At 37.6% G+C, this 15,880-nt stretch overlaps 1 protein-coding gene across 4 annotated transcripts in view; it reads left to right on the top strand.

Annotated features, from left to right (window-relative positions):
* The window catches only part of ATG5 (autophagy related 5), a 226,154-nt gene that overhangs the window by 83,881 nt on the left and 126,393 nt on the right, over nt 1-15,880 (top strand). For all 4 annotated transcript variants that reach the window (XM_049898369.1, XM_049898361.1, XM_049898352.1 and 1 more), the window contains exon 6: nt 7,549-7,643. In XM_049898369.1, coding sequence (XP_049754326.1) covers nt 7,549-7,643 — 95 coding nt within the window. The remainder of the gene's footprint in view (nt 1-7,548; nt 7,644-15,880) is intronic.

The following is a 15,880-nucleotide window of genomic DNA, read 5'->3' as shown; positions in this document are numbered from 1 at the left end:
GTCTCATGTCTCTACTTGATCCAAGAAGCTGATTCTTCACCAGTATCATTTGCTATCCTGTAGTGCAGTCCAATCCCTGTCTGAAGAGTTGGCTTGGGGAATTGTTCCTGTCTTGGGCTAACAGAAGGTCCGGGGACCATGACCTTGGAGTCCTTTTAGTCTCGGTCAGACCATTAAGTCTGGTCTTTCTACAAGAATGTGAGATCTGCATCTCACTGCTCTCCTGTTGGGTTCCCTGCCAGGGTAGTCATCTAGTTCTTCTGGTCTCAGGCTGATGTAGTCTCTGGTTTATGTGGTCCTTTCTGTCTCTTGGACTCATAATTACCTTGTGTCTTTGGTATTCTTCGTTCTTTGCTCCAGGTGGGTTGAGACCCGTTGATGCTTCTTAGATGGCCACTTGCTAGCATTTAAGACCCCAGAAGCCACTCTCCAAAGGGGGATGCAGAATGTTTTCCTAATAGATTTTATTATCCCAATTGACTTAGATGTCCTCTGAAACCATGGTCCACAAACCCCTGCCCCTGCTGTGCCAGCCTTCGAAGCATTCAGTTTATTTAGGAAACGTCTTTGCTTTTTGGTTTAGTCCGGTTGTGCTGACCTCTCCTGTATTGTGTGTTGTCTTTCCCTTCACCTGGAATAGTTCTTATCTACTATCTAATTAGTGAAAACTCCTCTACCTCCCTCCCTCCCATCAAAGAGTATTTTCTTCTCTGTTTCAGCTATTTCTCCAGTTCTTAGAATAGTGGTCTTATACAATATTTGTCCTTTTGCAGCTGACTACTTCCACTCAGCATAATGCCTTCCAGATTCCTCCATGCTATGAAATGTTTCACAGATTCGTCGTCGTTCTTTATGCATAGTATTCCACTGTGTGAATATACCATAATATATTTATCCATTCTTCCATTGATGGGCACCTTGGTTACTTCCATCTTTTTGCTATTGTAAACAGTGTGGCAGTGAACATGAGTGTGCATATATCTGTTCATGTAAAGGCTCTTATTTCTCTAGGATATATTCCAAGGAGTGGGATTGCTGGATTGTATGGTGGTTCTATTTCTGGTTTTTTAAGGAAGCGCCAAATCGATTTCCAAAGTGGTTGTACCATTTTACATTCCCACTAGCAGTGTATAAGTGTTCCAGTCTCTCCACAACCTCTCCAACATTTATTATTTTGTGTTTTTTGCATTAATGCCAGCCTTGTTGGAGTGAGATGAAATCTCATTGTAGTTTTGATTTGCATTTCTCTAATGGCTAATGATGGTGAGCATTTCCTCATGTATCTGTTAGCAACCTGAATGTCTTCTTTAGTGAAGTGCCTGTTCATATCTTTTGCCCATTTTTTGATTGGGTTATTTGTCTTTTTGTAGTTGAGTTTTTGTAGTATATCATGTAGATTTTAGAGATGAGACACTGATTGGAAATGTCATAGCTAAAAACTTTTTCCCCATCCATAGGTAATCTTTTTACTCTTTCAGTGAAGCCTTTGGGTGAGCATAGGTGTTTGATTTTTAGGTGTTCCCAGTTATCTAGTTTCTCTTCTGCATTGTTAGTAATGTTTTATATACTGTTTATGCCATGTATTAGGGTTCCTAATGTTGTCCCTATTTTTTCTTCCATAATCTTTATTGTTTTAGATTTTATACTTAGGTCTTTGATCCATTTTGAGTTAGTTTTTGTGCATGGTGGGCGTTAATGGGTCTTGTTTCATTTATTTGCAGATGGGTATCCAGTTATGCCAGAACCGTTTGTTAAAAAGACTGTCTTTTCCCCCATTTAACTGACTTTGGGACTTTGTCAAAAATCAGCTGCTTAAATGTGGATGGATTTGTCTGGATTCTCAGTTCTGTTCCATTGGTTCATGTATCTGTTGTTGTATCAGTACCGGGGTGTTTTGACTACTGTGGCATTATAATAGGTTCTAAAATCAGGTAGAGTGAGGCCTCCCACTTTGTTCTTCTTTTTCAGTATTGCTTTACTTAGCCAGGGCCTCTTTCCCTTCCATATGAAGTTAGTGATTTGTTTCTCCATCTCATTAAAAAATATCGTTGGAATTTGGATCAGAATTGCATTGTATCTATAGATCGCTTTTGGTAGAATAGACATTTTTACAATGTTAAGCCTTCCTATCCGTGAGCAAGGTATGTTTTTCCACTTATGAAGGTCACTTTTGGTTTCTTGCAGTAGTGTCTTATAGTTTTCTTTCTATAGGTCTTTTACATCTCTGGTAAGATTTATTCCTAAGTATTTTATCTTCTTGGGGGTTACTGTAAGTAGTATTGATTTGCTGATTTCCTCTTCAATGTTCTTTTTGTTGCTGTAGAGGAATCCAGAAAGCTGAGATTTTTTTTAAATATTTTTTTTGGAGGGCAATGTTTATCTTATTTGTAAGACCATATAAAAGCTTAATTCGACAGAGAATGAGAAGAAATTGATGGCCAGTAGACTTTGAGGAATTCTATTTTTAATACCTTTCTTTTTTTAAAAATAGATGAAATCTTTCTATAGGACTGTCCTACATTTTCATAGGATGTTGATTTGTTGTAAGCCTTACTAAATGAATATTCAGTTAAGAAAAAGCCAAGTTATCAGTCATATTGCTAGTAGCTCTGGCAAGAAGCATTTAAGTTGTCTTCCTTACTCTTGTTGTTTGAATAAGCTAAGTGACTGCTAGTTTAATTTTCTACTTGGTTGTATGTTTTGTTTTGTTGTAGAATTAGAATTAAGTGAATATGAAAAGTTGTTGAAACTGATGTTCATTTACCTACAGTTACAGTTTTAAAAATGAACAGCCAAAGAGCACTATGCTTCTATTACAAGTTACAAGTACTATTATTGCTGAAAGCTGTTAAAACAAATAACTACCTTTAATGACTCAGTTACAATAACTAATGGCATAGTTCTAGTATTCAAAGTATATCGTCTTAGTTCATTAATATTTGAGAAGGTAGTAAAGCATCCTCACTCCAATTTTATTTACTTTAATTATTGACTAGAGAGTAGAAGAGGTACTGATATTACAAAGCAATGGATAATCCAGTGTAAAAGACACTTGGTTAAATGCTCAATCTCTAAACACATTTTCTTTTACTTCCTTCTGTTTGTTTGTTTTTGTTAATAATTTTGACCTAGTAAAGCCAGGTTGTTCTTAGTAGAGTAGTTTTAGTGTTACAGAGAAAATGCCTATTTTATATAAAAACATGATATTTTTATAGGAATATTAAAATTTAGTATTCATACAAGTTTTTTTTATTACATCCTTGCTTTTAAACGTAATTTTATCAGTCTGGGTACAATCAGGAGATAGAAACCACACAGCAGTTTAAACAGGGTAAGTTTTGTGTAAAGAATTATTTAACTCTGATAAAAGAGTAACTGTAAGACATAAGAAAATGATGTAATATCCAAGGGCTGAGGGAGAATACCCAAGGAAGAACAAACTTGAATGGGGTTCCTTCTGCAAGACTGAGGTTCAGTTCATGTTGGAGAAGGTATCATTCAGCCCACTGGATTAGCAGAGAAGTTCACCATTTTCCCCAGGTGGGAGCTGGTGTGCAGTTGCTGGGCAATCAGAAAGCAGCCCTCTGGGATGCAGGTGGATTGCAAGGCATCAGGAGCTGGTGGCATGGGTGTGGATAGGAAGTGGCAGCTCTATGAGAAACAGCAGGTGAGCTGCCTACATGGAAATTAGGGTGCCAATGGGGGCAGGAGGCTTTGGAGCACTGGTTCCTTTGTTGAGAAGGCAGGTTATCGCCAGGCCAAGGACGCAAGGTTGCTGAAAGAGAGTATATCTGGGCGTGTGGCTGGTGCAGAACTCTACCTGATGTCCTCATCTCCATACCACTGACCCACCATGCAACAGCCAGAAACTGCAGTAGACTGCTTCTTTCTGCATTGCTTCTTTAGTGCTGTCTACTTGAGAAAACTTAACATTATTCTCAGGGAGAGGTGCTTAAAGGAATTCTGTCCATTATGGCAGCACATATATCAAAGGATGAATGTGGAGCTTAGAGGCAATAAATTGATAACTAGCACAATAGCATTCTTTTTTTTTTTCCAGTTCAGTTTTGTCCATATATCCAAACCAAACCCATTGCCATCAAGTTGATTCCGAATCATACTGACCCTATAGGACAAAGTAGAACTACCCCATAGAGTTTGCAAGGAATGGCTGGTAGATTCAGACTACCAACCTTTTGGTTAGCAGCTGAACTCTTAATCACTACGCGACCAGGGTTTCCCTTCTCCGTATAGGTATATAAAATCTTGAGTTTTTACTAATTACCTTTCTATACTCTGTGTTTGCTTTCTTTCCTTTGGCCCAGGGTTTTTTCAACCTTAGCACTGTTGACATTTTGGGCCAGATAGCTCTTTGTTGTGGTGAACTGTCCTGTGCACCGTAGTATGTTTAGCAGCAGTCCTGACCTTTGTTCACTGGATGCTAGTCACACATACACAACCAAAACCAGAATTTGTGACAACCAAATATGTCTCCAGACATGTTGAAATGTCCTTGGGGAGCAAAATCTTCCCTGGTTGATGGTCACTGCTTTAGCCCTTGTTTTTTCTTTCTTAGAACCAGTTTAAGTGAATTTTCTCAACATGATAAAGGGTATTTATGAAAAACCCCAAACTAACATAATACTCAGTGGTGAAACACTGAAAGCTTCCCCCCATGACTTCTTTCACCGCTCCTATTCAACCCTGTACCGGAAGTTCTAGGCAGAGCAGTTAGGCAAGAAAAAGAAATAACACCTGAATTGGAAAGGAAGAAGTAAATTCTGTCTATTCTCAGGTGACACGATCCTTTGTACAGAAAATCCCAAAGAATCCCCCAGAAAGGCTACTAGAGCTAATAAAATAATTCAGCAAAGTTGCAGGGTACAAGATCAACACACGAAAATCACTGTGTTTTTGTACACCTGCAATGACCAATCTAAAAAGGAAATTAAGAAAGCAATTCCATTTATAATAACATCTAAAAGAATAAAATACCTAGGAAAAATTTAACCAAGGGGATAGAAAACTTGTACACTGAAAACTATAAAGCATCGCTGAAAGAAATGAAAGAAGACATCTGTATGGATTGGAAAAGTTGATTTTGTGAATGTGTCACTACTGCCCAAAGTGATCTACAGCTTCATTCCCTATCAAAATTCAACAGCCTTTTTTGCAGAAATGAAAAAACCAGTCTTCAAATTCATATGAAATTGCAAGGGACCCAAAATAGCCAAAGCATTCTTTGAAAAGAAAAACACAGTTGGAGGACTCATAATTCCCAAAACTACAGTAGTCAAGACTGTGTGGTACTGGCGTAAAGATACACATATACAGACCAATGGAATAGAAATGAGAGTCCAGAGATAAACCCATACATCTGTGGCATTTATTTCTGACAAGCGTGACAAGTCCATTGAGTGGGGAAAAGAATAGTCTCTTTAACAAATTGTGCTGCAGCAACTAGATTTTCGCAGCAAAAGAGTGAAGTTGGACCCCTACCTGACACCATTTTTTATATTACTGTATTTTTACACAAATAACGCACACCTTCTACATTTGTTTACCAACTGCACCCTCCCCCATGAGGTATTTTCGGAAGTGCCCCATCCCAATATTTTTTTCACATGTTGCTGTAAAAAAATGAGCATGATGGCATTTATGAAATACCTCATGGGTGGAGGGTGCAGTTGGCAGACATAGAAGATGTGCATTATTTAACATAGTAACTCATATCAAGGACCTAAATATACACTAAAAGCATAAAACTATTAGAAGAAAACAAATTTTCAGGACCTTGTGTTTGGCATTGGATTCTTAGATATGCCACCAGAAGCACAAGCAACAAAAGAAAAAATGGATTAATTGGGTGTAGTTTAAAAAATTTTGTGTATCAAGGACATTATTAAGAAAGTGTAAAGACAGCCTACAGAATGGGCGTAGATATTAGGAAATCATGTATCTGTTTCAATATCCAGAACATGTAAAGAATTCCTACAACTCAACAAAAAAAGGTCAATCCAATTAAAAAAAATTGGTAGATAACTTGAATAGACATTTCTCCAAAGAAGATACACAAATAGTTAATTAGCACATGAAAAAATGGTCAGCATAGAGCCTGTTACTGTCAAGTCAGTTCCGACTCATAGTGACCCTATAGGACAGAATGGAACTGCCCCATAGGGTTTCCAAGGAGCAGCTGGTGGATTCGAACTGTTGACCTTTTGGTTAGGAGTCAGACTCTTAGCCACTACGGCTCCAGGGCTCCACAATTACTCATTAGGGAAATACAAATTAAGACAAGAATGAGATACCCTTCACACTCAATAAGATGACTGCCATCCAACCAAATAGAAGGATGTGGATTAATTGGAACCTTCTTGCATTGTTGGTGGGAATGTGAAATGGTGCAGCTACTTTGGAAAACTATCTGGCAGTTTCTCAAAAGGTTAAGCATAGAGTTACCGTATAACCTGGCCATTCCACTCCTAGGTATATACCCAAGAGAATTGAAAATATACGTTGACATAAAAACTTGTATATGAATGTTCGTAGCGGCATTATTCATAGTAGCCAAAAAGTGGAAACAACCCAAATATCTGTCAGTTGATGAATGGATAAACAAAACATGGCATATCCATACAATGGACTATTATTAGACCATAAAAGGGAATGAAGTACTGACACATGCTACAACATGCTTGAACCTGCCAAACATTATGTTAAGTGGAAAAAAAATCAGATGGAAAAGGCCACATATTACTCCATTTATATGAAATGTTGAGATTCAGCAAAGCCATAGAGATTGAAAGTAGATTAGTGATTTCCAGAGGCGAGGAAAGGGAGAATAGGAAGTACCTGTTAGTGGGTATGGGGATTCTTTTAGGGATGATGAAAACGTTCTGAAATTAGTGATGGTTGCTCAATTTTGTGAACATACAAGAAAACCACTCGATTGTGCACTTTAAAAGGGTGAATTTTATGGTATGTGAATTTTATCTCAGTAAAGCTGTTTAAAGAAGAAAAAGTGATCCTGAAAAATAAAAAAGATGTTTAATCAGATTGAGATTAAACTGCGATTGACAGCTATTTTACAACTGTAAATTCCACATTTTTTCCAAAACGGTTCCTGTAAGATTATATTCTTTGCTGTTTAATGTTTATAGTGTTCAGTATTTTGACTTTGGTTCTTTAACAAGGTGTGGATAAAATTTGGATCACTTGAAGCTGGGCCTTTATAGTTTAGACAGGACTAAAGGAATCAAGACATTATCCCAACCTGGTGCTTTTTGGCTTGATAACATGAGTAGCCATTATCTGTGTAGGATTTTTCTTATGGGAAAAAATGGCTATGTGAATATCTATGAAGAAGAAGCAATGACGTAGAAAAATTAATTTTATATCTAGCTTTATGTTTGAATATAGTTATGGACAGTTTAAGAAAAAATAATATATTGATAATGCCTTTTAAAAAGCTTCTGGGTTTCATCTCTTCATGTGAGGTATTACAGTATAATCTTGTTCATTTTTCATAAATTATTATCATTACAGACAGATTTGACCAGTTTTGGGCCATCAATCGGAAACTCATGGAGTATCCTGCAGAAGAAAATGGATTTCGTTACATCCCTTTTAGAATATATCAGGTAGGAAGTAAAATTCTTAAAATGGCTATCTGTGAAAGGTCAGATGCCTTACTTTTGGAAACACTTAGTTCAAAACTGTTAAGCTTGCTTAGTTACTATGCAGTGTATGTTAGAGCTTTCCACACCTGTGCCTTTGGATGACAATCACATGAGAGATGGCACTGAAATATTTGACACGTGTATCTATTTGTTTTCGATGGTAACTCCTCAGTCACCATAAGCACTCCCATCTTCCTTACAACACAGCTTCCTCGGCCTAAAGAAACTGCACATTTCTGTAGAGTATTTTAAAAATCATACGTACTTGGCATATAGTAAATATTTGTTGAATGAATGACATATAGTCTAGCAGGACTTCCTAGAAGGACTTGCATTCCAACTCAGAGAGGTCTTATAACTTCTGTTGTAGCCATTTCCAGTATCCCACAGCTTTTACTAATAGTTACTTCTGTAATTAAAAAAAATCTTTATAGAGCCATCACGTAAGTATATGTTCAAGAGGAAACAAACTGTCTAATTGAAAATAAAGAAAATGCCAATATACCGTAAGAATGAAAAGTACTTCTGATTTAGTGTCGCAGCGTGCTTTGCATTCGTTTCATTGATGTAATGGCAAATAGACCATGTTTTAGGTAATGGATTTATAATATATACAATATAAATAAAATCAGAAGATCCTAGTGGAATAAGTCCAGATGATTTAATTAGTCACCCTGCTCTGCCTTTTTTTTTTTTTTTTTTTTTTAATGTTGTTGCTAGTTGCCATCAAGTCGATTCTGACTCGTGGTGACCCCATATGTGCTCAGTAGAACTACTCCCTAGGGTTTTCAAAGCTGTTACCTATTGGAAGCAGAATGCCAGGGCTGTTCTCAAGGCACCTCTGGGTGAGTTTGAACTGCCAGCCTTTCGGCTAGTAGTCAGGTGCTTAAGAAACCGTTTATGCTACTCAAGACTTTTTATAGGAAAAGGAAATTTTGTTTAATTCCACAAGTCTCTGTTAAGTACAGACATGCAGTGGATTCTGGAAATCACATAATATATTTATTCATACTCTATCTTGTATCATGAAGAATCTGAGGCAATTTACAAGAATATACAATCACAAAATTAAAAAAAATTTAAGTTTAAAATTAAAGCCACTGCAAATACATGAAATTACAGAATAAGATTACATAAGCTGTGAAGGAATGCAATCATCACATTAAAATTGACCTGCAGATTTGACCCTGAGCTTCCTGGTAGCCAGAGCAAGGGAAAAACAAATGTGATGACATATACTTTTTTTTTTTTTTTTATCATACCCAAGATGAAAACCTAGATCATCAGGAAAAGCTAAACTTTTTGGGCATTGGATAGGAAAGAAATTTCTCATATGATTTATTTAGAGGGAATAAGTAACATACCTGGCAGTAGCCTTTGTAACTTGTCTGTAGTAAAAACATAGCAGTAGTTTCCATAAAGTTTCTTCCAAAGTGTCATTCAGTGAAAGCTAAAGGCATCGTACCATAAGCCAAGGACCTTCCACCATAAAATTAAGAATTGGGTGAAGTTTGGGAAGGCTGAGGCTGAAAAGCTATTTCGGTTATTTTATGGAAAGTGTGTGCGTATCAAATAAGAGGGAAAGTAATTGAAGGACCAAGGCAGGTGGGCGGGGGTGGGGGGTGGTGGGATTAACAGTAAAGGTTAACCCAGGGGAAGAGAGGTTTGCAGAGAATTGTTAAGGAAATGTAGGGCAAGGCTGATGTGCTTATACTGGAAAGCCTCAGTCTTCTCTGTATATTTAGGAAAGAAGCCATCTGCTGAGGAGGGGGTGTGAAAGTTTTGGCAGCTATTCTGTTTGATAGAGAGGGCAAATAGAACAGTTCCTGTATTTGCATAAAATAATGGGAGAAAGATAACAGGAAGCCAGGTTGTTTCTGTTGTGAGAAGAAATATCTCAATAGTAGACAAACCTTACCAACTAAGTATTACCTAAGAGAAACTTCAGGCATATTTTACAGAGTTAGATTCAGCAGTTATACTTTAGTTATTCCACAGGGAAAACACAAAATATTACTAAGTATAATACATAGGGTTGCCATAAGTTGGAATCAACTCAGTGGCAGCTAACAACATTAATTTCATAGGGAGAGTCCACTTCCTCACCATGGCTGATACAGATATCGGTGATTAAATGTGGATTAAAAACAATAACAAATTATTATAGAATTTTAGTGAAGTCCTTAGGTTTTCTTAGTGGAGTGCAAACTTTTTTTTTTTAAGCAGGAAGTCTGCTGTGAGGCTGAGCTTGGAGGGGCTGAGTGGGGTAAGTGGCCCTGGCTCAGGTGCCTTGGCTTCTCTCCTTCTGGGCCCGGTATTCGCATCATCAAATATTTATGGAAACTTTGAAGCACAATTTGAAAATTTTTTATCTGTCTAGGCCCATAGAGGTTCAGTGCTTTACTCAAATTAAGGGGTCCTTTAGCTAGCTAGCTGTCTTGATACACTAATTTACACTGTGTGTAAGTGCTTTCTGAATATTTGTTTAACTGAATCCTAGGGTAATACAAGCACCAAAGATAACATAATTTTAAACGTAAAAAATGACTTTACAGTTACTTTTAATACAAATTTGAAAAGGTCACAAGCATTTTCTTGGTTTTAGATACAAGGTGACCTTAATAGGGATAATTGTAGTTGCTGTTAGTTGCCATCCATTCCAGCTCATGGTGACCCCATGTGTGCAGAGTAGAACTGCTCCACAGGTCTTCAAGGTTGTGAATTTTTGGAAGCAGATCACCAGGCCTGTCTTTCCAGGTACCTCTGGGTGGGTTCGAACTGCCAGCTTTTGGCTGGTGTCAGATGCTTAACCATTTGTGTCACTCGGGGACTCCTATGATAGTTATAAGTGGTTGAAGAAAATACAGCATTTTAAATTTAATTAAAATAGTGGAAGAAGAATGGAAGTGGAAAATAGCTGTTGGAAGGATTACATAAAAGAACAGTGCACAGTTGATCAAATCCCAATTTTCTTACCACTTAGTAGAAGAATATTTTCATCTTATTTTGCTTTCATACTTCAAAATTTTCGTACTTTGAAAATTTGTGCCTGCGTCTACACCTCACCGAGCTCAGCAGGTTGTACAGTATTTGACATGTACAGATTAGAGTAATTGCCCTTGAAAAAAGTTGTGTTTCCTAGAAAGGGCAGTGAACTAGTAGATAGGCCTCTTGGGGAATTCTGACACTAAACAGTTGTGTAACCTTATGAGGTTACTCAGCCTCTCTGGGCCTTTGTTTCCTCATCCACAGAGTGAAAGACAGTAACCAAGTAAATTTATACATCAAATTAAAGTTTTCTTTAAGAAATCGTATTACAAGTTTGTAGAATTCTATCAGTGACACTATTTTTTTATTTTTCCTAATAATTATTTATTTATTTATTTATTTTTTGAACTTTAGATGAAGGTTTACAGAGCAAACTAGTTTCTCATCAGACAGTACACACATTGTTGTATGTATGACATTGGTTAACAACCCCATGACATGTTAGCATTCTCCCTTCTCAGCCCTGGGTTCCCTCTTACCAGCTGTCCTGTTCTCTCCTACCTTCCAGTCCCTGCCCTAGGGCTGGTGCGTCCCTTTAGTCTTGTTTTGTTCCATGGGAGTATTCAATCTTTGGTAGAAGGGTGAACCTAAGGAGTGGCCTCATTACTGAGCTGAAAGGGTGCCTGGGGGCGATACTCTGCAGGTTTCTCCAAGTCTCTGTCAGGCCAGCAAGTCTGGTCTTTCTTTTTGAGTTAGAATTTTGTTCTGCATTTTTCTCTAGCTGTGTCCGGGACCCTCTATTGTGATCCCTGTCAGACCAGTCAGTGGTGGTAGCCGGGCACCATCTCGTTGTACTGGACTCAGCCTGGTGGAAGCTGTGGTAGATGTGGTCCATTTGTCCTTTGGACTAATCCTTCCTTTATGTGTTTAGTTTTTTCCATTCTTCTCTTGCTCCCAAAGGGGTAAGACCAGTGGAGTATTCTAGATGGCCACTCACAAACTTTTAAGACCCCAGACACTACTCACCAAAGTAGAATGTAGAACATATTCTTTATAAACTCTGTATGCCAATTGAGCTCGATGTTCCCTGAAACCATGGTCCCCACAGCCCTCAGCCCAGCAATTCTGTCCCTCAGAGAGTTTGGATATGTCTGTGGAGCTACCATGGGCTTGCCTTGTGCAGGTTGTATGGCTTCCTCAGTATTGTGTACTGTCTTACCCTTCACCAAAGTTACAACTTACCTATTGTCAAGTGTTTTTCCATCCCTACCCTTCCCCTCCCTCATAACCATAAAATATTGTTTCTTTTTGTATGTAAACCTTTTCATGAGTTTTTACAGTAGTGGTCTCATATAATATTTGTCCTTTTGTGATTGACTTACTTCACTCAGCATAATGCCCTCCAGACTCATCCATGCTATGAGATGCTTCACAGATTCATCATTTTTCTTTAGCATTGTGCGTATGTACTACAGTTTGTTTATCCATTCATCTGTTGATGAGCATGTAGGTTGTTTCCATCTTTTTGCTATTGTGAACAGTGCTGCAGTGAACATGGTTGTACATATATCTATTCATGTGACCACTCTCATTCCTCTAGGATATATTCCTAGGAGTGGGATTGCTGGATCAAATGGTATTTCTATTTCTAGCTTTCTAAGGAAGCGCCGTATAGTTTTCCAAAATGGATGTATCATTTTGCATTCCCACCAGCAGTGTATAAGAGTTTTGATCTCCCTGCATCTTCTCCAACATTCGTTATTTTGTTTTATTGATTCGTGCCAGTAATGCCAGGGGTGAGATGGTATCTCATTGTGGTTTTGATTTGCATTTCTTTGATGTCTAGAGATGGTGAGCATTTCCTCATGTGCCTGTTGGCCACTTGAATGTCTTCTTTGGTGAAGTGTCTGTTTCCTTTGCCCATTTTTTAATTAGGTTGTCTTTTTGTTGTAGAGGTGTTGGATTTTCTTGTAGATTTTAGAGATTTGTAATAAACAAATTTTTTTTCCTAGTCTGTAGGTTCTTTTTTTACTCTTTTGGTCAAGTCTTTTGATGAGCATAAGTATTTAATTTTTAGAAGATCCCAGTTATCTAGCTTATCCTCTGGAGCTTGTATGTTGTTGATTGTGGTTTGTATCCTGTTAATGCTATGTATTAGGGCCTCTAGCATTGATCCTGTTTTTTCTTCTATGAACTTAATGGTTTTTTGCTTTATATTTAGGTCTTTGATCTACTTTCAGTTTGTTTTTATGTATGGTGTGAGGTATTGGTCCTGTTTCATTTTTTTGCAGATGAACATCCAGTTTTGCCAGCACCATTTGTTAAAATGACTGTCTTTTCCCTATTTGATACTCTTTATTTTCTAAAACTTTTTAAACTCCTGCATACAAAGCAGATTTATCATCTTTATGATAAACATAGTTCTTTCCTTTATGGCCCTGTTTTGACTAAAGCCCTTTATGATGCCATATGGAGTTTATTCATTTCTAAAAATGCAATTTATAATTTTCAAGTGGTCCCTATTTATCATGAAGGCAGGGTAACTGTTTTGTTCATGCTGTGTGTCCCTTACCTATAATGTGCCTAGCGTGTAGTCCCCATTTATAAATATTTAATTCATTAAATCATTCCTTAGTCATTGATGCTTGATTTGGGGCTATTCTATTGAACCATGAGTTTATTTATAGTAACCTGTACGTGTACCGTGGTACCTGTACCATAAAGCCTAGTATATCATTTGTGAGATTTAGTTTAATAGAATATATTGTAGACTCTAAAGACATTTTCAAAAGAGGAGTTCCAAAACTATTTCGGGGTATATACTTCCCAGCACTCATTTGGATGATAAGTTCTGGCATGAATATTTAACTATACTATTGTTGTTGTTAGGTACCATCAAGTTGATTCTGACTCATAGCAATCCCATGTGAGAGAGTAGAACTGTCCCATAGGGTTTTCTTGACAGTAATTTTTACAGAAGCAGATTGCTAGGCCTTTCTCCTGCGGAGCTGCTTGGTGGGTTCTAACCACCAACATTTTGGTTAGCAGCTAAGTGTTTAACCCATGCGCCACCAGGACTCCTTTGGCCTATAACTCTACTATGGTTTCTATATTATAAATACTTTAAGCTCCTATGGGGAAAAGGCTCTGTACTATTACTCAGTGGAGGGATTATTATTGTCAAAATAATAGTGCAGGTGTACAGAGGAGAGAGCTTTCTTTTCATATTTATCTCTGTTTGGGGCAAAATTGTCAGATTTATCCAGATTTTTACTGTGGTATCCTAACACAGAAGAATTCACGGGGTGGGGGTGGAGTGGGGGGTGGGTGGAGAAGGAGAAAAGGAGAGAGAATGTGTGTGAGAGAGAATATGGTTTTATAAAGTTCTATAGTTAGAATGTGGGAAGCTAGAGAGTTCTCAAAATTTGCTTGAGAAAACCTGGCTGCCAGGTGTGGATTCTCTTAGGGCAGAGCATGCCGCCTGATCTTTCCTGTGTCAAAGGCAGTTGAGCAGCAGTTTTTCCTTAAACAGAAAGAGACAAAGAGCCTGAGGACTTTGTTGGTTTACTCAGTTGGATTGCTTGTTTTATTGGGATTCTACCTACATAGCTTTCCTTTTGGACTTACCCCTTTCCAATTTGGTTCTTATTTGAATTCGATTAAAATTTTAGGAGTGAGATATGTAAGTGAATATCAAAAACTAGGAGTCCTGCTTTTTTGCCAGTTTGTCATTTCCTGGCTTTCCCCGTTCTGCAATTTCGAATCTTCATCCACCAATTAACTAGAGGAGGATGGGCTCTGCTTTCCCTTTTCCTAATTATATGACCTTAAGGTAACCTCAGATTTCTGTTGTTGATCCTTTTACATCTGATTAGTTTGCATAGTTGTGATACTCCCTTGATTAAATTGTCACTTCTGTTTATGCAGCCTGATGGTTAATTAGCCCCTTTCATATCATTAACGTTGTTGTTGCTGTTAGTTGCTGTCGAGTTGATTCTGACTCACAGGGACCCCATATGTACAGAATAGAATCGTGTCCCATAAGGTTTTCAAAGCTGTGACCTTTTGGAAGCCTGTCTTCTGCTGCACCACTGGGTAGATTCTAACCACCATCCTTTCAGCTAGTAGTCTGGCGCTTAGCCGTTTGTGCCACGCAGTGACTGCTATCGTTAACATCCTAAATAATAAATCTTTATATTATTTGAGACTTTAAGTTAGTAAGTCAAATCTGAAAATCCAGGTTTATGAATAGATAAGTGAAAAGTATAATTTTTACTGAAGTATTTATTTTTCTTTGCAAACGGATTGCTAGTGGAATTCCTAAACAAGAAATAGAGGAAAGGGCACTGAGTATGCTTGAGCAAGGCCCATTTAATCTTGCCGAAGCCTCAAAACCATCTTATTATGTAGGAATGGCCTGGTTTTACATATGAGGAAACTGAAGCTGAAGGAATTCAAGGCACTTGCTTAGGGTCACACTATGGAAAAATGGAAGAACTAGAATCCAGAGCTCAATCTAACTTAAGAACAAAGTTGATTTTATTTATAAAAACTATGTTAAACGCAGAATTTTCAGGGTATAACTACCACGTAAATTGAAATCCACCTGGACCAATTGAGTTAATATAAACCTAAAAAACCTATGACTGTTCTTTACAGACTGACTTTTCTAAGGCTTGTTAGGAAATTCCAGTTCTTTCTTCATGTATAATGTTTTTATCATGGGCTTAAAACCCACCCACTGCCGTCGAGAGTGACTATAACCCAGTGACAGAATTACAGTGGTAAAAGTTAAATAGGTCCAAAACCAATCTAGAGATGTTACTGACCAAAATGTGTCCTTTCTGTCATTTACATAACAGTTTAGGTTAGTGCGTGAGTTTCAGGCTTGTGTTCCTGAAATCCAGGTGCATAATATTAACGAGTATTCTAGACATGAGGTTAATGGCAGGAAGTGTTCCAGAAAGGTAACCAAAATGCTTTTAAGAATAGCACATGTAAACAGATGGTGATTAATGAGGATATTTATCAAAAAGATTTGTAAAATGACTGTAAAGTCCTTAAGCGTTGATCTTTAGGTTGTAGAGTGAAAGTTAGGCACATCATTTTGGCTTTTCAAGAAGCAGTAGATTCATAAATGTTTTCTTGCCGATACACTTTGGTTAAGAAAAGTTTGACTTATTCATTGTTCAACATGTTCACTTAGAGAT

Source organism: Elephas maximus, chromosome 1, assembly GCF_024166365.1.
Source record: "Elephas maximus indicus isolate mEleMax1 chromosome 1, mEleMax1 primary haplotype, whole genome shotgun sequence".
Taxonomy (NCBI): domain Eukaryota; kingdom Metazoa; phylum Chordata; class Mammalia; order Proboscidea; family Elephantidae; genus Elephas; species Elephas maximus.
Note: the sequence above shows the minus strand (reverse complement) of the source record. Positions and strands in the feature narration are given on the sequence as shown.